The sequence below is a fragment of the Amblyraja radiata genome, chromosome 9 (genome assembly GCF_010909765.2).
Source record: "Amblyraja radiata isolate CabotCenter1 chromosome 9, sAmbRad1.1.pri, whole genome shotgun sequence".
NCBI lineage: Eukaryota > Metazoa > Chordata > Chondrichthyes > Rajiformes > Rajidae > Amblyraja > Amblyraja radiata.
In genome coordinates, this window is record NC_045964.1 from 43,619,048 (window position 1) to 43,642,598 (window position 23,551).

At 39.9% G+C, this 23,551-nt stretch overlaps 1 protein-coding gene across 1 annotated transcript in view; it reads left to right on the forward strand.

Annotated features, from left to right (window-relative positions):
* Nucleotides 1–21,499, forward strand: part of exoc5 (exocyst complex component 5) — a 50,699-nt gene extending 29,200 nt beyond the window's left edge. Inside the window, exons 10-18 of the mRNA XM_033027208.1 lie at nt 2,851–2,933; nt 6,464–6,673; nt 10,124–10,271; nt 10,469–10,577; nt 12,267–12,387; nt 13,228–13,314; nt 15,637–15,745; nt 17,829–18,044; nt 20,112–21,499. Coding sequence (XP_032883099.1) covers nt 2,851–2,933; nt 6,464–6,673; nt 10,124–10,271; nt 10,469–10,577; nt 12,267–12,387; nt 13,228–13,314; nt 15,637–15,745; nt 17,829–18,044; nt 20,112–20,300 — 1,272 coding nt within the window. The 3' untranslated portion in view covers nt 20,301–21,499. The remainder of the gene's footprint in view (nt 1–2,850; nt 2,934–6,463; nt 6,674–10,123; nt 10,272–10,468; nt 10,578–12,266; nt 12,388–13,227; nt 13,315–15,636; nt 15,746–17,828; nt 18,045–20,111) is intronic.
* The last annotated feature ends 2,052 nt before the right edge of the window (nt 21,500–23,551 follow it).

Below are 23,551 nucleotides of genomic sequence, written 5' to 3' on the forward strand. Positions count from 1 at the left end.
ACTGAACAGCCCTCCCATCATAGGGTATCATTCAGATCATTCAACCTACCTCATTGCGGTCCATGCTGTTTCTTTAACTGTTACGCTCTAATGATGTAACACTATATTATGTATTCTCTTATTTCTCTTTGCACTACATTTCCTTGTATATGGCTAGATTGTATTCATATACAGCATGATTTGGTTGGTTTCGATAAAATTAAATGTGGGGGGTGGGGTTGCGAGATATAAATGAGGAGACTTGGTATTAAAAAATATACTTACTTTTTTAGCTTAGTTTATTGTCATGTGTGCAGTGAAAAGCTTTTAGTCTGCGAAAAGACTAAATGTAATTACAATCAAGCCATCCACACTACAGATACAGGGTAAAGGGAATAACGATTAGTGTGCTGGTATAACTCAATGGGTTGGCATGCAAACAAAAGCATTTCATATCTTGGTACATGTGACAATAATAAACTAGTATCAATGTTGAAGCTAAGCTAATTTATCACAATTGCAGCTTCCTGACACAATGCCATGTGGCCTAAGTGGATGTCTTATAAAGTGGAGTGGGTTCACACTGTGAGTGTTCGGAGAGGGGGGCAGGTGTGTTGAAGTAAGTTGGTGCTCTGCAAGGTTAACTCAAAGCAAAATACCAGTATGCTCAAAGATTATGTTTGCACTTCTAAATTGTAGGAAATCTAGGTCCGAACAAAATTTAAATGGAACAATGAAAAGTGAGCTTGAATTAAAAGATTTGAAGATTTATGAGGATGTTGTCAGGACTAGCGGCTCTGAGCTATAGGCAGAGGTTGAGTCGGCTTGGGGCGCAAGGGGATGAGGGGGTGATCTTCATCCTTGGGGCGCAAGGGGATGAGGGGGTGATCTTATAGAGGTGTATAAGATCATGAGTGGAAGAGATCGGCTAGTCTCTTGCCCAAAGTAGGTGAATCGAGGACCAGAGGATATAGGTTTAAGGTGAAGGGGAAAAGATGTAATAGGAATCTGATGGGTAACTTTTTCACACAAAGGGTGGTGGCTATATGGAACAAGCTGCCAGAGGAGGTAGTTGAGGCAGGGACTATCCCAACATTTCAGAAACATTCAGAGACAGGTATATGGATAGCACAGTTTTGGAGGGATATGGAGGTGTGAGATGTAAATGGGGAGGCTTGATATTGAAACAAATATGGATTGGAAGAAAAAAGATAAGTGCTGGAATAACTCAGTGGGCCACGCAGCTACTCTAGAGAACATGGATAGGTGATATTTTGAGTTGTGACCCCCTCTTGAGGCTGATTGGTGGGAGGGAGAACCTGGAAGAGTGGAGGGTTTGGACAAAGCCTGGTGAGTGGTAGGTGGGTAAGGTGAGGGGGATAATGATAGGCAACTGGCTAAAGAATGGCCAGAGATGAAAAGACAAGTGTGAATTGTGAAGCCAGCGGAAGGAATATAGGTGGAAGAGGAGAAATCGTGGGGCACATGGAATGTGGGGGGGAAAGAAAGGGCCTTGTTTATTGGTTTGTTACCTAACATTGGAGAATTCAATGTTCAAATTCTCCAATGTAATCTACCCAAGAGGGTAGATATGAGGTGCTGTTCTTCTAGTTTGCGTGTGGCCTCACTCTGGCAATGGAGACCTAGGACAGAAAGGTCAGTATGGGAAAGGGAAAGGGTGCTAAAATGGTTAACAACCGTAAGATCCTGCAGGCCTTGGCGGGCTGGGCGCGAGTGTTCAACCAAAACTGTGGCCAAGTCTATGCTTCACCTCGCCGAGGCAAAGGAGGAGGTGCATGTGAACGTCTCTCACCTGGAAGGATTGCTGGGGTCCCTGGGCGGATGTGAGCGAGGAGGTATAGGGACGGTGTTACATTTCCTGCAGCTGTTGGGGAAATTGGGATGGGGTGGGTTTGGAAGCTCATTGCATTAGTCACGTCAAGTCACTTTTATTTATATAGCACATTTAAAAAACAATTCTTGTTGGCCAAAGTGCTTTACATTGGTGGAGGTACTACCGTTATACAACAGTGGTTCATAGATTAAATACATACATCACTACATACATATAGCCCTCGCTCAGAGGACGTCAAGAAAGACTTGGGAGTAGAGATGAGTTTTAAGACTCCACTTAAAGGAGTCGATGGAGGGGGTAGTTCTGATGGGAAGAGGGATGCTGCTCCACAGTCTAGGAGCTGCAACCGCAAAGGTGTGGTCGCCCCTGAGCTTATGCCTAGACCGCGGGATGTTCAGTAACCCCAAGTCGGCCGATCTGAGGGACCTGGAGGTGGTGCGGTGGGTAAGCAGACTTTTGATGTAGATGGGGGCAAGCCCATTAAAGGCTTTGTAGACATAAAGGAGGATCTTGAAATTTATTCTGAACCGCACAAGGAGCCAGTGGAGAGGCTAGGATCGGGGTGATGTGGTACCTTTGTCGGGTGCCCGTCAGGAGTCAAAATGGCAATATTGCAATTAAGGCTGTACTTCACTTTGTTAATAACCAAAGTAGTTTAAAAAAAGGCTTTTGCTCTTAATTATCTTTTCCCCAAGACTTATCAAGAATAATTAAAATAAATTGGCAGTTTAACAATAAATTGTAATTTTTTTCTTGCCAATCATTAACTATTCAAAGTCTTTTTGCTATGCAAATGTGTCGGAAGCAACGGAAGGTTTTAACTAATTCTTCACTCAAGTGAAATACAAGCTTCATAAGAATTTCTCAGTTCCTAGAATTGCTTTTTAGTTTTGATACCAGTGATATAATTGAGCTTATTTAGTGCTGACAACATGTGCAACTTTTCACTGGCATTATACTGTCAATTTTAAAATCCTGTCGTGTTGGAATCATTTTTTCTTTTCGTACCTTTTTAGAGTTTTATCCGAGATAGATTAGAAGAGAGTAAAAAGTCTGATGCAGAACAGTATTTAAAGAACCTGTATGATCTGTACACAAGGTAAGATGTTACTGGTAATGTTTTGTCATTTTTGAGTCATAGAGTAATAGACCACAGTAACAGGACTTTGGGCGGAACTTGCCCATGCTGACTAAGATGTCCATCTAAAGTAGTCCCATCTGCCCGCTAATGGTGCGTATCCCTCTTAACCCTTCCTGTCTAAATGCCCATCTAGATGTATTTTAAATGTTATTGTACCTGCCTCAACGACTAACTCTGGCAGCTCGTTCCATATCTGCACCATCCTGTGGTGAAGAAGTTGCCTCTCAGGTCCTCGACAAATATTTCCCTTCTTACCTTAAAGTTATGCCCTCTGGATTTTGAAACTCCCTTGGGAGAAAAAGACTGCATGTTCATCTTACCTATGCCCTTCATGATTTTATACAACCTTATAAGGCCACATCCACTCCTAAATTCCGAGGAATAAAGTCCTAACCTGCCCAACCTCTTCCTGTAGCTCAGCCCTTTGAGTCCTGGCAACATAATCTCAAATCATCTTTACACTCTTTCCAGCTTAATGATGTCTTTCCTATAGCAGGGTAACCAAAAGTATGTCTTTCCTATAGCAGGGTAACCAAAAGTAAACCGTATTCTGTGCGGCTTTTCCATTTAATAAACCCATACTTTAAATATTGTTCCTAAGACAGTATGTATGGACTACTTTCAAAATGCATTCTTAAGTGTCAAACATTGTTTTAAACACATTAACATTATTGCTTCTTTGACACATTAAAATGGGATATGGAGAATGTGAGATATTAATCATTGCATGTATGTTAATTATCTTTGGGTAAGAATCTTGCTATATTCTGAAAATTGGTCTGCCCTCATTTTGATTTGAAATGTAATTTTTGCCCTTGTTGTGATGCATGATATTGATTGAAATCTGAGATTACCCATTTAAATAAAATGACACTTGTTTATTCCTGCAATCTGCATAATTTTCCAAAGCTGCTTTGTAGAAATCAATCCTATCTTCAAATTGTAATCTTTGAAAACTGAATTGATCTGTATGACACTGAATATTTTTCAAAATGTATTATTGTAATATTTTTTGTTGCGTTGATCCATTGGTGCAGCTGGTAGAGCTGCTGTTTCACAGTGCCAGAGACCTGAGTTTTATCCTGACCTCGGGTGCTATCTGTGTGGAGTTCACTCATTCTTCCTGGGACCACGTGGGTTTCTTTGGGTGCTTTGGTTTCATTCCACATCCCAAAGATATGCGAGTGTGTAGGTTGGCCACCCTATTGTTGGTGTTTAAGAGGGTTTTGGAAAGGCACATGAAAGTGCAGGACATATGGATCATGTACAGGCAGAAAAAATCAGTTTAATTTGGCATCATGATGGGCGCAAATATTGTGGGCTAAAGGGACTGTTCCAGTACTGTACTGTTCTATGTTAATTGTCCTCCGTACATTGTCCCTTGTGTGTAAGGCGTGGATGAGAAAGTGGGGTAATATAAAATTTCTGTGATAGGAGATCACACAAATGTATCCATGCTGTAATGTACAACAATGTTAGTTGTCAATGCTAATTTGTTGGTGTTTAATTCACATTTCTCTTTGTCCTGCAAGAACGCACCAGGCTGCACTGCAGAAAATTACCTAATTATCTGTATTAATCCCCCCAGATTCAAAAATTATTTGTAACCAGCTTTCTATACTAATACTAATTATCTATCTGATTGTGATTTGACTGGAAGACATTTTACCTTTGAGAGACCGTCCCAAATGGGTTAATGGTCTTTCTGAAAAACCCTTGTTATTTATTTTTTAAAAGAAGTGTCTGAACCTCATTGAATTCAGTCGCAAAAACCAGGAATCAATAACTGTTATCAAACGTAATTATTGGATCAGATGAGCACAACATGAAAAAGAGGATTAAGATGAATAAGCGACAATTATTTGAATTGTTAGAAGAAATATGATGGTGACTAACTTCATAAAACCCCACGTTGTGAGTGAGATGAGGTTTGTGGTATTTGATAACATACCAACAGTGTATATGTAAAGTGGAAGCTGTGGTGAAGTAGTCTTCATTCAGTATCACTAAAATAGATTATGTGCAGGAAAGAACTGCAAATGCTGGTTTAAATTGAAGGTAGACACAAAATGCTGGAGTAACTCAGTGGGACAGGCAGCATCTCTGGAGAGAAGGAATGGGTGATGTTTCAGGTCAAGATCCTTCTTCAGACTGATGTCAGGGGAGTGGGTGGTACAGAGATAGAATCTAGTCGGAGACAGTAAGATTGGTGGGAGAACTGGGGAGGGGATGGAGAGAGTGGGAAAGCAAGGGCAACTTGATGTTAGAGGTCATACGGCTGGGGTGTAAACTACCCAAGCCAAATATGAGGTGCTGTTCCTCCAATTTGTGCTGTGCCTCACTCTGACAATGGAGGGGGCCCAGGACAGAAAAGTCAGATTGGGAACGGGAGGGGGAGTTAAAAGTGCTGAGCAACTGGGAGATCAAGTAGGTTAAGGCATACTGAGAGGAGGTGTTCAGCGAAACGATCGCCGAGCCTGCGCTTGGTCTCACCAATATCCAGTAGTTGATACATGGAACAGCGGATACAGTACATGAGGTTGTAGGAGGTGCAAGTGAACCTCTGCTTCACTGGAAAAACTGTTGGGGTCCTTGAACGGAGTCGAGGGGTGAAGTTAAGGGACAGATGTTGCATCTCCTGCGGTTGCAGGGGAAAGTACCTGGTGGGGGTGGTTTGACTAATTATTGAAAGGGGAAGTCAGGATACATGCCAGTTTTTATTAGTGGGTTGGCAGTGGAGAGTTAGTAGCTTCAAATCCCTAGCTGTTAACATCTCGGTTGACTTGTCCTGGGCCCAACACATAGATGTAATCATGAAGAAGGTACACCAGCGCCTCTAAATTCTTAGAAGTATAAAGAGACATGGCATATCACTGAATACTCTAGCAAACTATACAGATACAGTGTAGAAAATGATCAGACTAGTTGCATAAAGGCTTGGCACGCCAATTCCAATGCACAGAGACGCATGCGGCTGCATCCAAACTATCTACATGATCCTCAAGGATTCCCACCATCTGGCCCATGCCTTCTTCCATCTGCTACCATCAGGCAGGAGGTATGGATCCTTAAGTCCCACATCACCTGGTTAAAGCGCACCTCCTTTCTTGTAACCACCAGGGTTTTGAAACAACCTGCGCAATCTTATTCCTCCTTCAGCAAAGGAACTCTACTGACCACCTCTTGCACTACCATGGATTTTATTTTCTAATCGTGTATTTTTGCAGTAATGTAATGGGTTTTTTGCACACTTCTTTTTAACTATCTTGGATAGTTTCTGTGTAATTTATGTTCTTGTGTGTTGTCTGAGTCTATGTGCCTGCACAGCTGCTGTGGGCAATCTGCATTCAACATCATCTGTCCATTCCCACCATAGACCCGCTGAGTTCCTCCAGCATTTTGTGTTTTGTTTAAGTTAAGTACCATTGGTAAGTGCTTGTGAACAAGTAATGAATGTAATCTTTACTGTTTTGTCTATTTTCCTTCAGGACCACAAGTCTAGCGAGCAAATTAGCAGAGTTCGATCTTGGCACTGATAAACAGACATTTCTGGCTAAAATAATCAAAGGCATTTTCATTTCCTACTTGGAAAATTACATAGAAATTGAGACTGGCTACTTGAAGAATAGAAGTAGTATGGTATTACAGCGTTATTATGATTCCAAAAACCATCAAAAACGTGCTTATGGCACTGGAGGGTGAGTGGATTACTTGAAATTGAAGCAACATGTTTGATTCTGTTCCTTTTTCTATCTGTTACGGTCGGTACCTAATTTATAGATGAGTAACAGATCAAAAGCGTGATTGATGACATAGGGATCTTTGCTGTAATTAGGTGTTGAATGTAAGATGACTTGCATTTTAAAGTTGTCTTGAGATGGGCAGTGTTCATTAAAGCTGTGACTAACCTTCACTTGATAGTCCATAACACAAACCATGCTTTAATGCTTTCTTCCTAAAGTAAAAAAATTTTTGCTCCCAAATTGATTTTTTCAGGACTTCCAAGACACAAATTATCTTAAACTGCTGTTGTTTTGAATAAATAATCCTAAAAATAACTTCATAAAATTCAAAGTATTCAAATGTATTGAAACAAGATGTGATAGTATGTGATCTCCATCAAATGTTATCAGTTTATGAAGTCTAAGCAACATTTTGTTTTTGAAACCGTTTCATTAATATGTTTAATCTGGGTCTTTTAATGGAAGCAAAGACAATGAATCATCCCAAAAAATGTTTGTTTTTTGGGACGTTTGTTCAGTTTATGCCCCAGAGGTATGAACATTGACTTCTCTAACTTCAAGTAACCCTTGCTTTCCCTCTCTCTCCATCCCTCCCTTTTCCTAATCTCCGACCATTCTTACTATCTCCGACTACATTTTATCTCTATTTGTCCGAGCTAACAATGATCTATTCTACATTTTCATTTATCTCCTTTCCATTTGCCCTGTTTTCACCCCTTCACACTTCCTTATCTATCTATCTCCCTTCTCCCTGACGTTGGTCTAAAGAAGGGTCTCGACCCAAAACGTTGCCCATTCCTTCTCTCCAGAGATGCTGCCTGTCCTGCTGAGTTACTCCAGCATTCTGTGTCTATGTTTGCTTTAAACCAGCATCTGCAGTTCCTTCATGCACATCCCAAAAAAAATGTTTTGCTTAAATGCCTGTTATGGAAGTTTTTTAAACCTTTAATGAACATTTATTTAACTTTTTAAAAATATAAGTTAATTTGGATCAGGAGCGTTAATTATTTTGTTACATGTTGAACAACTACATATTACACCAACACAAAATGTCAACGTGCCCCATTCTTTACACTTATTCATAAACTTAATGCTGATATTTTATATTGTACATAAGTAAACAGTTCAATATTGTTTCAAAAGGATTTCTCATCTTCACTGGATAGAAATTTGTGTTCTAGTTCAGTGATTATTTTGATGACCTGTATTTACTCCTGGCAATTAGAAGAGTCTAGAAACAAGCTTTGTAATTTCTATGCAGCTGATATGTTTTTTTAGGGTTCTAATTTGCTCAAGTGTGTGATTTTATTAGCTAAAAAAAATGCAACTAGGTTTGTTTTCCCAAATAAATCACTTTTTTCTCTTGACTAATTTATTAGATTTAAATAAATTAGTAGATTGCACCAGAGTAATTGTCAACGGTAAAAATGGAGCGTATCGCTGAAGATATTTACAAAATGTTCTTTTCCTCATTTACTTACTTTGGGTTGACGTTGGCATAACGAGTGTTTAGGAGATCAATCAAAAGAAAAATTAATTCAAGGATACAAATAGGATCTGAAGTGCTACTTGAAGGTGTTTCCAAATTCTCTACAGCACGGCAATGCCTTTAATTCTTTTGAATTCATCAATTTTTCTTCAATTTCTGGGCAAACACAGAGCAAAAATAATTAGCATTGTTAGTACATCACTAAGATCCAAACAGCATTTATAATAACGAGCAAAATGACAATTTCCTCTTGTGCCTTAAACAGCTATTTCTTTTCCAGCCACAAACTCATAAACTTGGTTCACAAATAATTTGACATCCTCTAGCTGTTGGCAATAGCCTTTGTCCACCCATCTGCCCTCTCATCTCTAACCACCTGCCAGGCTGCCTCCCTGTCTGCCAGCCAGGTTTTGTCCTTCCCCATCTCTTCCAGTTTTCTTTCCCTACTATATTCAGTCTGAAGAAGGGTCCTGACCCGAAATGTCATTTGTCCATTACCTCTTCAGATGCTGCCAGGTGTGCTGAGTTACTCCAGCATTTTGAATTTAGTTTAAAGGTGCCATTTTTTGAAAGACTTGACAGGTTCCAAAACCTCCTGACCAGATATATGATAGTTATTCAAAACAGTTAATGCACTCTAATCTTGAAACTTTCTAAGAACATCTGTAGCATCTTTAGGGAGAGAACCAGTTCACTTTTCACGCCATCGACCACCAAGTGTCCTCGTTTCCTTCTAATATATTTGGTGTCACAAAAGAAGCAGAGACTGAGCAGTTGAAGCTTCTAGAAACCGTCAGCTTAATTGAAATTGGACACACGAAAAGATTAGAGACACAAGGAACTGCACATGCTGGAGTCTTGAGCAAAACACACAGTGCTGGAGTAATTCAGCAGGTCATACAGCATATATTAGAGAAATGAGTAGATAACGTTTCGGGTTGGGAACCTGCTTAAGACTGATTGACTGTAATAGGCGGAAGAAAGCTGGTAGAGAGGTGGGGTGGGACAAAATCATCAAACTGCTGGTTAATTTGAAGTAATATAGCAGAGCGGATGATGAAAACAATTTGTTTGTCCCTTCTGGGTCACTTTATTAGCTTCTGCAAGTGGTTTCAGTTTCTTATTCATTAAAAATTGATTGTCATTTGCTAATGTCTAATTGAGTGACAACATTTTTGTTTCAACAACTGCTGCAGTGGTTAACAGCCACTGCACAGTAAACCTTTCTCAGATATAACATCCTGTGAAGTATCATTCTCCCTTCTTCAAAATGAAAAATAATTTTCAAAAAATGATTCATAAACAGGTCATATAGTGTACTGGAGAGTGTTGAGAAAGTCCAAGTCCTGATGTAGATTAAGAGCAACATTTTGGAAAAGGGTTAAGCATGTTGCTTTTGAACCTCAAACGACTAGAGATCAATAACCTGTGTGATTCTCCTAATAGGAATTCCTGCTATAATACACTCTTTCAAACCTTTCCAAAGTATTAGTCACGATTGGTATCAATAAAATATAATAGAGATGCAAGGAACTGCAGATGTTAGAATCTTGAATAAAACACAACGTGCTGCAGTAACTTAGCTGGTCAAGCAGCATTTGTGGAGGGAATGGAGTGTTTTGGGTTAGGACCCTTCTTCAGACTCAAATAGCACAATGTCAAAACTTAGCCTAACCATGCTGCCTGACCCGCTGAGTTACTCCAGCACTTTGTGTTTCACTCAAGATTCCAGCATCTGCAGTTCCTTGTGTCTATTAAATCTTACTAAATAAATGTAATGTTCTTGGTAAATTTTGTGTCTTTTTTTTCGATTGGATACTTTTATATTTAGTTTTATTTAAATAAGGATAGCTCATGAACCATAGCATAGCTCGATTGGGGGCTTTGTTTATAAAATGTTTTTTTCAATTTTGTAGTATTCAGGATCTAAAGGAGCGAATTCGCCAACGTACCAACCTACCACTTGGACCAAGTATTGACACACATGGTGAGACTTTCCTGTCACAGGAGGTGGTTGTCAATCTTTTGCAGGAGACCAGACAGGCCTTTGAAAGGTGTCATAGGGTGAGAACGATTTTGCAATTTGAATTGTGAATTGGTTTTCTCCAAGTGAGTCCAAGTGGATTCTCAATGTTCTTGATGAAGCCTTTCACTCTGGAGACTCCAGAAATTATTTTTAAGAAAACTTATTTGTGCTGGGTGAATATAATGTTTGAATTAACCACTACCCACGCACTTGTTACTCTTTTTTGTATTTCTAGTTATCTGACCCTTCTGATTTACCAAAGAATGCTTTTCGAATATTTACTATTCTAGTGGAGTATTTGTGTGTTGAACATATTGATTATGCGCTAGAGATTGGACTTGCAGGTAATTCTATTTGTAGATTGTTCACTATATGGATGATTCTCAGTGCATAGATTCAATTTTGTGTTTCCATTAAATATCTTTTATAATATTTTTAAATAATCTTAAATACTTCACTTTCCTTGGTTTTGTGCAATCACCTTTCAAAGTAACTGCCACTTCAATAAGGATCACTCTTAATCACACCATAGCCATTGCATTTTTTACCTTCCATTCTCTGCCAAATTCCTCAACATTTAATATTCACATTCTTTCCTGTTTTTTCTCCCTTGCACAGCATTCAAATAGAACTAACCAAATGGCTTCCATTGACACCTTAATTTCCCCCTCATCTTTCTCGCTAGGTTTCTTCACTTTTTCCACGCTTTTCAAGTTGCTAGCCCTTATCTGCCTGCTTCATGATTCCAAGCTCCACTCTTCCATCTGACTACCTTATTTGCTGCATTTTATTCTATTGAATCCTCTCCCACTAACCACCAACTATTCCAACATGTTAAGAAACATCTCATTTCGTTATTCATCAGAAAATATGGATTCTAATTTGTAGTTGAAGTTATGTTGAAACTTAATACTAATGTCATAGAATCATACAACATGGAAACAAGCCCCTCCGATCAACCCATGCATGCCGACTGAGATGCACCATCTAAGCTATTCCCATTTGCCCGCATTTAGCACATATCCTTCTAAACCGTTCCTATCCATATACCTGTCCAAATGTCTTTTAAATGATGATGATATTGTTGTTGTACCTGCCTCAATTACTTCCTCTGGCAGTTTGTTCCATAGACCCACAACTCTTTAATCATAGACTATTCCAATTAATCAGACTAATCCAGTTATTTTGATAGATGGTCAAGGTAGAAACTTCCCGTTCTGAAATTATGTTGATTGTTGTGTATTTACTATCAATATAATTAGAACTTAAAACAGTACAGCACAGGACAGGGTCCTTAGCTCATGATGACTCCCAAACATGATGCCAGGATAAACTAATCTTGTCTGCCCACACATGTTCCATATCCCTCCATTCTTGCCATTCCCATGCGCCTATGCAAAAGTCCATGCGCCTATGCCTCCACTACCACCCTGTGAGCTGAGTGTTCCAGGCACTCACCACCTGTGTATTAAACAAAAAAAGTAGGTGTAGGTTTATTATTATAAGGTGTACTGAAGTACATTAAAAAGCTTTGTTTTGCATGCTATCCAATCGAATCGTAATCCTATACATAGATACTATACATATCCGGACTCAAGTACAATAGATAAAGCAAAGGAAAAGATAGAGTGCAGGATATAGGTCTCAGCATTGTAGCGCCAGAAACAAAGTCCAATGTCCGCAGTGTAGCAGAGGTGAATAGGACAGTGGCTTATGGAAGAACCCTTTAGAAACCTGATAACAAGAGGGAAATAAGCTGTTTCTAAGTTTGGTGGTGCCCAACACATTACCTTTTAAATTTTGCTCCTTTGGCCTTAAAGCTATGGCCTCCAGTCTTGTTATTATGAATTGAAATGAAACTAATGTGTTTGTTTAGTTGCCAGTATTATTTATCACTTTATTTTTTGTATGTAGTTAACAGATTAATCTACTTTTGTCAACTGGACAATTAGCAAAATGTAATTTGTTCTGTTCTGGTTGTTGGTTCTCTATCATGATTGACAAATGAGCAGGCTTTTTCTGTCTTTCCTTAGCAATCCCATCTACAGATTCCAAGACTTCAAGCCTTTACTTTTTAGATGTTGTACAACAGGCAAATACGATATTTCATTTGTTTGACAAGCAATTTAATGACCACCTCATGCCACTAATAAGGTGAGTGGGCTGAGGTTATTGCTCATTTTTCTTACTCAAAATGAAATATCTTAACTCATAAGCCTCTGTGCCTTGAATAATCAACGTGACATGTTTGTGTAGTTGTGAGCTTGCTGCATTCAGTTTTTATGTGCAATTGAAATAACTTTGAAGCAATTATGACACAGTTTGAAACAAAATGAAGCTAAAGTAAAGGTTTTTAGCAATGTGGAATCAACAGTAAAATGAATCCAGTTAAGAAAACCGGGACTTTGCTCTAAGTGCACAGTAGGATCATGCAGTGTTTTTTTGCAGACAAAATGGTGCCGATTTGCTTGCTGTTGGTGTTTATGGCGGATCCTTGTCCAAAAAGGTGCTTAAGCTATTTAAGGGCCTGACCGCCTAATTTAATTAATATATTTTATTTTTCAGACATGAGTAATCCTTTTGTGATATTAAATATTCTAAAAGAAAATTAAATCTAGCTTTTAACTTTTTAGAGATACCAGTACACTGTACCATCACAAAAAAAGCACTGGGACCATGTTAACTACATGTAATTTGTAGTTTGATCTTTCTATTAAGAAATAAATAAATATATATATAAATAATATGTTTGTCAATCTAATTGTGGTAAGTTGTCAAATAGTATTCTAAATACCCATGTTGAATGCAATAATTTACAACTGACGTCAAGATTTCAGAAAATTTAGTTCATTCTGTTTCCCTACAGACTCTTAAATTTACTCAAAGAACACAGAACTGTACAGCACAGGAACAGATCTTTCAGCTGTGTTCATTTGAATTATTGCCAACTAAATAAGTTGATGTTTGTGTTTTTCCTGTTGCTTGTGTCCTCAGTTCTTCTCCAAAGCTTCCTGAGTGCTTACAGAAGAAGAAAGAGGTGATCGAACAGATGGAAGTTAAACTAGATACAGGCATTGACAGGTAGATGTGAATTCATCACAATGTACCTATTTAAAGCATCTCATTAAATTCAGTATTTCATGTTTTACACAGCATCTTATTACTCTTCAGTTAATCATCTGTTGAACATCTTTTAAATCTAGCCCTTTCTCTAAATGGTGGTACCTTTAAGCCGCTTAGTCCTGAGAAAAATAAGATTTTTCTTTTGTAAAAATTCAATTTTGCCACTTATTCAAATATGGAAGATTGTAAACTTTTGCTGACTGGAAATAGCAAACATTATCATATTATAATGTAAATTGAGTTGAATGTAGACCGTGATTCTAAACTTTCTATTTGAAAAGTCTCTAATTATTACTGTGAATAAGAATTGATTAAATTGCTCTGCAATTTGTATGTGTGAGGACACATACAGTGGTTACATTATTTTAATGTTATTGCGATACTTTATGTGAAAGCTGAATTCTTCTAATCATTTTTGTAATTGGTTCTTTTCATGTGAATAAATTATTTTGAATTTTTGATTTGACATTTTTATAGTACAGCGATAATCTCCTACGATCTCAGTTTAAGATCTGTAGTGTCGCAAAATTGCACAGCACGGAAAGATGTTGGGTGCATCTTGTCACAATAGGTGCAGGAGTAGGTCATTCGGCCCTTCGAGCCAGCACCGCCATTCACTGTGATCATGGCTGATCATCCACAATCAGTACCCCGTTCCTGCCTTCTCCTCATATCCTCAGACTCCACTATCTTTAAGAGCCCTATCTAGCTCTCTCTAGAAAGTATCCAGAGAACTGGCCTCCACCGCCCTCTGAGGCAGAGAATTCCACACTCATAACTCTCTGTGTGAAAAAGTGTTTCCTCGTCTCTGTTCTAAATGGCTTACCCCTTATTCTTAAACTGTGACCCCTGGTTCTGGATCCCCAACATTGGGAACATGTTTCCTGCTTCTAGCATGTCCAAACCCTTTAATAATCTTATATGTTTCACTAAGATGCCCTCTCATCCTTCTAAATTCCAGAGTATACAAGCCCAGCCGCTCCATTCTCTCAGCATATGACAGTCCCGCTATCCCGGGAATTAACCTTGTGAACCTACGCTGCACTCCCTCAATAGCAAGAATGTCCTTCCTCAAATTTGGAGACCAAAACTGCACACAATACTCCAGGTGTGGTCTCACTAGGGCCCTGTACAACTCTATGCTCCTATACTCAACTCTTCTAGTTATGAAGGCCAACATGCCATTTGCTTTCTTCACTGCCTGCTGTACCTGCATGTTTACTTTCATTGACTGATGAACAAGGACTCCCAGATCCCTTTGTACTTCCTCTTTTTCCAACTTGACACCATTTAGATAGTAATCTGCCTTGCTGTTTTTGTTACCAAAGTGGATAACCTCATATTTATACACATTAAATTACATCTGCCATGCATCTGCCCACTCACCCAACCAGTCCAAGTCACCCTGCATTCTCATAGCTTCCTCCTCACAGTACACACTGCCACCCAGCTCTGTGTCATCTGCAAATTTGCTAATGTTACTTTGAATCCCTTCATCTGAATCATTGATATAAATTGTAAATAGCTGTGGTCCCAGCACCAAGCCTTGCGGTACCCCACTTGTCTCAGTGCCAGCTCTTGAAAAATAGCTATCAAGATAATTATACTTTTTCTCTTGTTATTGCCAAAACTGAACGTTTTCTAGTCAAATTTGAAAGTTAATATTGAAAGCTACTCCATGTCACATTTTTTGGGTCACAATTTCTTGGTTGTATATTTAAATAAAGAGCTACCGTTTCCCTGCTACTATTTTAATTGCCCTGTCCATGTCCCTTATTTATTGAATGATACAACGTGGTAAACAGGCCCTTAGACCCACAGAGTCCATGCCGACCATCGATCACTCATTTACACTGGTTCTATCTCATCCCACTTTCATATTCACTCCCTACACATTTAGGGGAAATTTTAGAGGCCAAATACACTACAACCCCACACATCTTTGGTATAAAACCCATTTGGTTAAAGGGAGATTGTGCAAACTCCACACAGGCAGCATCCGTGGTCAGGATTAAACCTGGGTTTTTGGCGCTGTGAGGCAGCAGCTGTGCCACTATGCTGCCCCAATCTACTCAGTAATTACAATGATTTAGGAGATTTTTGATTTTTTAAATAAAATATGCATTTTATTAAAAGTTATTGTGGTATAACTATCATTAAAATGAACACTTCATCAGTAGTACTATCATGCACAGTCTTTGTACTGAGTAATGTAGTCTACTCCTGCTCTAGGCAAAGAACAGCTCTATCATATTAAAATGTTCACTTTATTCTGTGAAGGACTTTGAATTGCATGATTGGACATATGAAGCACATTCTGTCTGTTGAACAGAAGAAGACAGACTTCAAACCAGAGGATGAAAACAACGTATTAATTCAGTATACCAATGTATGTACCTACACAACTGCACATTTTTGAGAGCATATTGCAGCAATTCATGTATGAAAGTTATTGCACCTATAAAATGTTATGCCTATAATTTTTTTCCAAATTACTACACAACATGATTGTGCTAAAAGATTTAATGCTGAGTTATTGATCTGTCTCCTTGGCTGCTGCCTTCAGTCTGCATTTATATTGCGAAATGCTTTTAAGCTTTTTTTATTTAACTACATTTTCTAACTTTTATGGTGAGAAAATAATTTGCAATGTTACATCTACAATAGATTCGAAAAAATCCTTTGCATTCTGTGAATTACTGAAGTGCAATCCCTTTATTTTAGAAAACATGATGACCATTTTATACACCGCAGGATTCAATCAATTTGTTGTATAGTGGGTTTAAGGCAACTACTAGATGTGCAGACTTTACGATATCTGGAATGATTAATATCTGATGTAGTTGTCGAAAATTAGTGGAACTTGTGGATAAATGCCACGATGGCAGTCACTTTGTCACTCAGTGGATGAAGCAGCTGTCCTTTTACCTTTGTATTGCCTGCTGTTATGGGATATTTGGAGAATAATGTGGCAAGCATTATAAGTTGGGTTGTCCATTTGGGGCAATGCTCTGATTTCTGCCATTGGAACTCAAATCCAACATTGATGGATAGTATGGAAACCTGTTGAAAGGTTCATTGAAGTTCATTTTCCAGAGGAATTATCCTAACCGATGGGTGAATTCTATTACATGATCCATAGAAACACAGATTTTGAATGGGTCCCAATACACAGAGTAATAGAACTATATAGCACGGAAACAGGCCCTTCGGTTCATCTAGTTAATGTTGACCAAGTTGTCGTATTGGGCTAGTTCCATTTGGCCCATGTCTCTCCATACTCTTCCTATCCATATATTCCATGTCTCTCCATACTCTTCCTATCCATACTATCTCAGGCAGCTCATTCAAAACATGAACTTCCCTCTGAGTGAAAAAGGTGCCTCTGAGGTCCCTCTTAAATCTCTCCCCTCTCACCTTAAGCCTTTGCCTGCTAGTTTTAGAATTGTCGACCTTGGAGGGAGAAGACTGTGAGTGTTCACTTTATCTATGTCCTTCATGATCTTGTACACCTCAATAAGATCACCCCTCAACCTCCTACACACCGAAGAAAAAGGTCCTAGCCTCTTTATTACTCAAGCCTGCAAGTCTAGGCACCCTTCTGATGAATCTCTTCTGCACCCTTTTCAATAATGGCATCCATTATTTATTTTGATCTAATTGATGTTTCTTGAGTTCAGATATATTAAAAGTGAGGGACCTCATTCTCTGTGATCTGGATTTCTGTGGTCTTTGATATTTCCATACTGGTAAAAAGATTCTGACTATCCTATCCATGCCTCTCGTAATTTGATATACATCCAACAGGTCTCGCTCAGCCTCAAACGTTCCATTGAAAAAAATTCAAGTTCTCTTCAGAGTCCGTATGTTTTTCATTGATAATATGGCACACAAAAAAAAAAAATTCTGGAGTATCCATTCATTTTTTGCTAAAACGAGCAGTTGTTTTCGAAACTGAGTTTGTAGGCCAATTGAAAAGCAACTCAGTGTCTTGGTTAATTTTGTGATGAATGCTGTGTGCTAATTCTCTGAAATATTTGAACATTAAACGTGTATCACTTTTATTTTATAAACTGAATCTTGATTAATAGCAGTCAATTTTCTTGAACTAAAAATAAAAATTATACACGTCAAAAGTTATCACCAACATTTTGTTATTCACCAACATTGCAATTGTTACAAAGCAAATGCTTTGATGTATGTACTGGAACAACTATGATTAGTGTTGAATATAATCATGCTTCATTGCATAATAGAACATTGTCAAATTATACTAATGTCACATAATGGTAAAATGCTAGAAATGCTCAGAATATCAGGCAGCATCTGCAAGGAGTTAATGTTTCAGATCATGGTGAGCATTTCCAAGATTTTCTGTTTTTACCCCGATTTCTGGCATTTGCAGAATTTAGGCATTTTCTGGCATTTTGCTTTAATATTAATATCTTGCTTTATGCAACCTTTTTGAGCAGGCCTGTGTCAAAGTCTGTCACTATGTTGGAAAGCAAGTAGAAAAAAATCGAAATTCAATGGATGGGAAGAATGTGGACACTGTTCTAACAGAGTTGGGAGTTCGTTTCCACCGCTTAATTCACGAGCACCTCCAGCAGTATACCTACAGTTCAATGGGTGGCATGCTGGCTATCTGTGATGTTGCTGAATATCGGAAGTGTGCCAAAGAGTTTAAGGTGTTGTATACCCTCTATTAGCCACTGGCTAAATTAATGAGACGTCGTGTTTTTTATTTTGCTGTCTTGATTCTATAATTTATTTTTTCTAAATGAATTCCCAAGTTGCACACAATGGGAAAGAGTTTTCTTAAATATTTCTTACATATATCCAGTTTTCAGGTTACTTTTGGCATAATTTCAATCTACCCACCAATATACCAAAATTGAAATTCAGCAGCGAGTGCCGCTTAATGTTTTATCTTGGAAAATCTTAACATATCTATTAATTCACACAGGTTTATTCAATTGGTTTTGTATTGATTGAAAGATACAGCATGAAAACAGGCACTTCAACCCACTGGGTCCACACTGACCATCGATTACCTGTTCACACACCCTACATCCTTGGGATATTTTATAGTGGCCAATTAACCTGAAGAATCACATGTCTTTGGTTAATTAAAAGGTCATACAGCATGAAAACGGCCCTTTAGACTAATTTGTCCATACCAACAAGATGACCCATTTAAGTCAGTCCCATTTGCCTGTTTAGCCCCTATCCCTCCAAATCTTTCCTATCCATGTACATGTCCAAATCTTTGTTAAATGCTGTTATTGCATCTTCCTCGTCTCCTTCCTCTGGTAGCTCATTCCATATACTTAACACTATACCTAATTTTGATTTTTGATACCTAATTTTAATCCAAAAATCTATTTGCTTCCATATTAGGAATCATGAAGAAATGCAATGAAATATAGTCAGAGGAACTATGCTGATGTATTCAGGAAATCCACATTCAGAACTGAGATCAGCCAGACCTGACCCATTTTCAGTAAATGCCTTGATGCACTTCTGTGTTTGCATCACAGATGGTCTGAGATTTCAAATATGTTAAGAGACATATATGGAAAACAAATAATATCAATTGATATCTTTATTTATTGGATCACAAGAATTCTTAATGTTGCACTTTATCATAATTATAATATGTTTGTATCCATTATAATGTAGGGAAATGAATTTCTGGACCAATGAATATTATACCAATTGTCTCCCTGCACTTTCACATTTTTTATTCTACATGTTAGTATAGTAAAAGTTTCAGGCAGTACATATCGAAACTAACCAGGTAGTACATGCCAAAACATACAGGCACTCCAGCCCCTGGCTCTAGCAACACACCACCAACACATGTCTCCCCGCCCTACGCACCAAAACTCCAGTGTTCGTGAGGCCATGCATTTAGCTCCCACATAAAGTAATACATAACTAACCTCACAGATACCAAGACCTGTAGATTTTTGGCCTGCAGGTACTGAGGACTAGGTGTACTGATGAGTGCACCAAATGCTAGGAAAGGTGGCAGAGTGGCATAGCTGAGAGAACTGCTGCCTTACGGCACCAAACGGCCACTTCAGTCCTGATCTCGGGTGCTGTCTGTGCGAAGTTTGCAAGTTCTCCGTGTGGGTTTCCTCTAGGTGATCTGGTTTTCTGCCAATCCTGGGTTTGTAGGCTAGTTGGCCTGTGTAAATTGCCCTGAGTGTGTTGAGAGTGGACGTGAAAGTGGGAAACATGGAACTAGTGAGCAGGTGATAGCTAGTGTGGACTTGGTGGGGTGACTAACCTGTTTTTATGCTGCACCTTTCGATCTATCAATTTTTAAATAATTAGATGCAGGATTATGCAAGTTTTATGGTATAACCGTATATCCTCAAATTTAGTGACAATTTAATTAGTTAAAATTCATGAGAAATAAAGTTCATGAGTTAAAATTCATGAGTGTTTAAATAATTCTGCTTACCACTAGTTTTTGTTTTACACAATCCTACTCAGTACTTCTCAGTCACAATTATCCTTTCCCAGATTATTTCCACATAAAAATATTCTAAAAAATAGTTGTTTTTTGTTGGTGGGCATTGGGGAAATAGGCTTCTAAATGCTGCTATCCATATTTGGTTCTTGCCTTATGCATTCTTCGGGTTGAAGAATCCCCCCACCCCTTTGCAAAAAAATGTAGTTTGATACTATAGCATTGCTGCTGCTGTTTATTTCATAATTGAACTTTTTTCTGTTTTTCTTCACAGATCCCCTTGGTGTTACAACTTTTTGACACGCTCCATGCACTCTGTAATCTTCTGGTCGTAGCACCTGACAACCTTAAGCAGGTCTGTTCTGGAGAGCAACTAACTAATCTTGACAAGAACATCCTTCATGCCTTTGTGCAGTTACGGTCTGACTACAGATCAGCGCGCCTTGGTCGTCACTTCAGCTGAAATCCTTGACATTATGAAATCGGAATATTGTGTCAGAGCTTGACCGAGAGTTTTGTGCTTAGACTGTTTGGATCTTCTGAAGCTTTAAACACAGGGTATTAAACACAACCCCTGTTACATAGCCATTTACAAATGTAATTGATGGTAAATAGGTGACTTCACTAAAGAGCAGCCATTATTGAACTGTTTCATTTGGAAAAAGAGGCTACGTTAATTCAAGCTAAATACAAGTAATATTTTTGCACAATTTATGCTCTAACAGTAACTTATCCTGAGCTGAACCTCTCAGAAGCCACTAATGTAACTCAAGTTTTGCATATGTTGATGCATTCATGTTTATAAATTCAATCAGGGAGGTTGTTGAAGCACTGAATATTAAGTTCTACCTTCAGTTTAATAAACACTTGTTTCAGAAATGTATAATGTTTTATCCAGGTAGGATGGATTTACATCCTCTTGCTGTACGCGGAGGTAGCACTATGTTAATGCTATACTTGTTTTAATACAGGTCTTTGATTAATCAGCTATAACAGCTGCCTCTGCATTTGAAATGTAGTCGCTATTTCATGGGATATTTTCTTGAACTGAGAGTGATATGTGTGGTTGAGGAGAATGTAATGCAGCCATTCATATGTAAGTTAATGCAGCAAATTTTAGTTATTAATGAGCTCTGCCGGTAGTGCTCTGGTAAATATATATTCCCTTTGCCATCCGAGGTTATTGTTCTGCACTGTGGCAATAAATGCATGATTACTGAAGGAGAAAGGTGAAGTGAGAATTTTGAAAGTCTGGACTGCAAGTTGTAGGAGGGAATGAATTTGGTTTTCAATGTTGGTCAGTTTTAATCGCATTTGCCATAAAAAATAAACTGAAGTAATTTCAACAAAAATGATTTTTGTAGATCATTTCATTGTTCATTGAACAGATTTTGATTGTCCATGTGCTGGCATTAACTGCAAACAGAACTGGTTGGTAACTTTCATATTTTGTAATGCTTCTTCTTGACATTCTCTAATATGGATTTTGTTTATACCTGAAGGTTTATATTGTCATTATTTTATGTGCCTGCATGCTTTGAAGTATTCTTGATTTAAGAACAAAAAGTTAGAAACAGTAAGTGATGGAAAAACTGCAGAGTTCTTTCACTGGTGAAAAAAATGTAAATATTGCTTCTTCATTAAACTGCCAATGACCTTGTATATAGTGTGGGGAAACATTTCTCTTTATTTCTCTGCCATTGTCAGTAATCCATAAAACTGTGTATCTGGAGAATGTCAGAACTACAGAATAGATAGATAGATCCTTTATTGTCATTCAGACCTTTCGGTCTGAACGAAATTATGTTGCCTGCAGTCATACACAGAATCAATAATAACAAAACATACAATAAACACAAATTAAACATCCACCACAGTGAGTTCACCAAGCACATCCTCACTGTGATGGAGGCAAAGTCTTAGTCTCCGTCTCTTCCCTCCTTGTTCTCCCTCTGCGCTGAGGCGATCGATCCAGGCCGAAGATGCCGCTCTCCAGTCCAGCGGACCTCCGTGGTGATGTTGCCGCCGCCGAAAGCCGGAACGCCGTCTCCGCTCCAAGACGGCCCGCCACAGCATCAGCTCCGGGCAGCCGCCCCAGCTCCGGGCAGCCGCCCCAGCTCCAGGTCCCGCAGTCTCCGCTCCAGACCGCCGCCCCAGCTCCGGGTCCCGCAGTCTCCGCTCCGGGTCCCGCAGTCTCCACTCCGGGCCGCCGCCCCAGCTCCTGGTCCCGCAGTCTCAGCTCCGGGCCGCCGCCCCAGCTCCTGGTCCCGCCGTCTCCGCTCCGGGCCGCCGCCCCAGCTCCGGGTCCCGCAGTCTCCGCTCCGGGCCGCCGCCCCAGCTCCGGGTCCCGCAGTCTCAGCTCCGGGCCGCCGCCCCAGCTCCTGGTCCCGCCGTCTCCGCTCCGGGCCGCCGCCCCAGCTCCGGGTCCCGCAGTCTCCGCTCCGGGCCGCCGCCCCAGCTCCGGGTCCCGCAGTCTCAGCTCCGGGCCGCCGCCCCAGCTCCTGGTCCCGCCGTCTCCGCTCCGGGCCGCCGCCCCAGCTCCGGGTCCCGCAGTCTCCGCTCCGGGCCGCCGCCCCAGCTCCGGGTCCCGCAGTCTCAGCTCCGAGCCCCGCTGCATCAGCTCCAGGCCGCCGCCGAAAGCCAGAACGCCGCACCAGCAAGTCGGGCCACCGCTGCCTTAGCCCCGAAGACGGCCAGCCTCTCGTTGGTAAGTCCTGGCTGGCTCTGCCTCCGGAGCCTCGGGGTCGGTCGCAGGTTGGAGGCCGCCAGCTCCGCCATTAGGCCTCAGCGCAGACGAAGGCAGAGAAGGGGGATATGACACGAAAAAGTCGCATTCCCCCGAAGGAAGAGATAGAGAACATGTTTCACCCCCTCTAACACAACCCAACAAACTAAAACTTAACCAAAACAAGACAAAAAAACCAACAGAAAAAAGTAAAGACAGACGGACTGCAGGTGAGCCGCAGCTGTTAACAGCGCCGCCACTTCCGGAATGCTACATTATATGTGTTTCCTCGTGGGGTGCCGCAAGGCTCGGTGCTGGGACCCCAGTTGTTTACAATATATATTAACGATTTAGACAAGGGAATTAAATGTAACATCTCTAAGTTTGTGGATGATACAAAGCTGGTGACAGTGAGCTGCGAGGAGGATGCTATGAGGCTGCAGGGTGACTTGGATAGGTTGGGTGAGTGGGCAGAAGCATGGCAGATGCAGTACAATGTGGATAAATGTGAGGTTATCCACTTTGGTGGCAAGAACAGGAAGGCAGATTATTATCTGAATGGTGTCAGGTTAGGAGAAGGGAAGGTTCAACGAGACCTGGGTATGCTTGTACATCAGTCAATGAAAGTAAGCATGCAGGTACGGCAGGCAGTGAAGAAATGTTCCCGGTTTTGGGGGATTCGAGAACCTGGGGTCACAGTTTAAAAATAAGGGGTAGGCCATTTAGGACTGACATGAGGAAAAACCTTTTCACCCAGAGAGTTGTGAATCTGGAATTCTCTGCCACAGAAGGCAATGGAGGCCAATTTACTGGATGTTTTCAAGAGAGTTAGATTTAGCTCAGGGCTAAGGGAATCAATGGATATGGGGAAAAGGCTGACTCGAAGGGCCGAATGGCCTACTCCTGCACGTAATTTCTATGTTTCATTGATCCTCTAACTTGATCAAAAAGTTGGACCGTTAGTCACAATTTGTCTTTAATAAATCCCT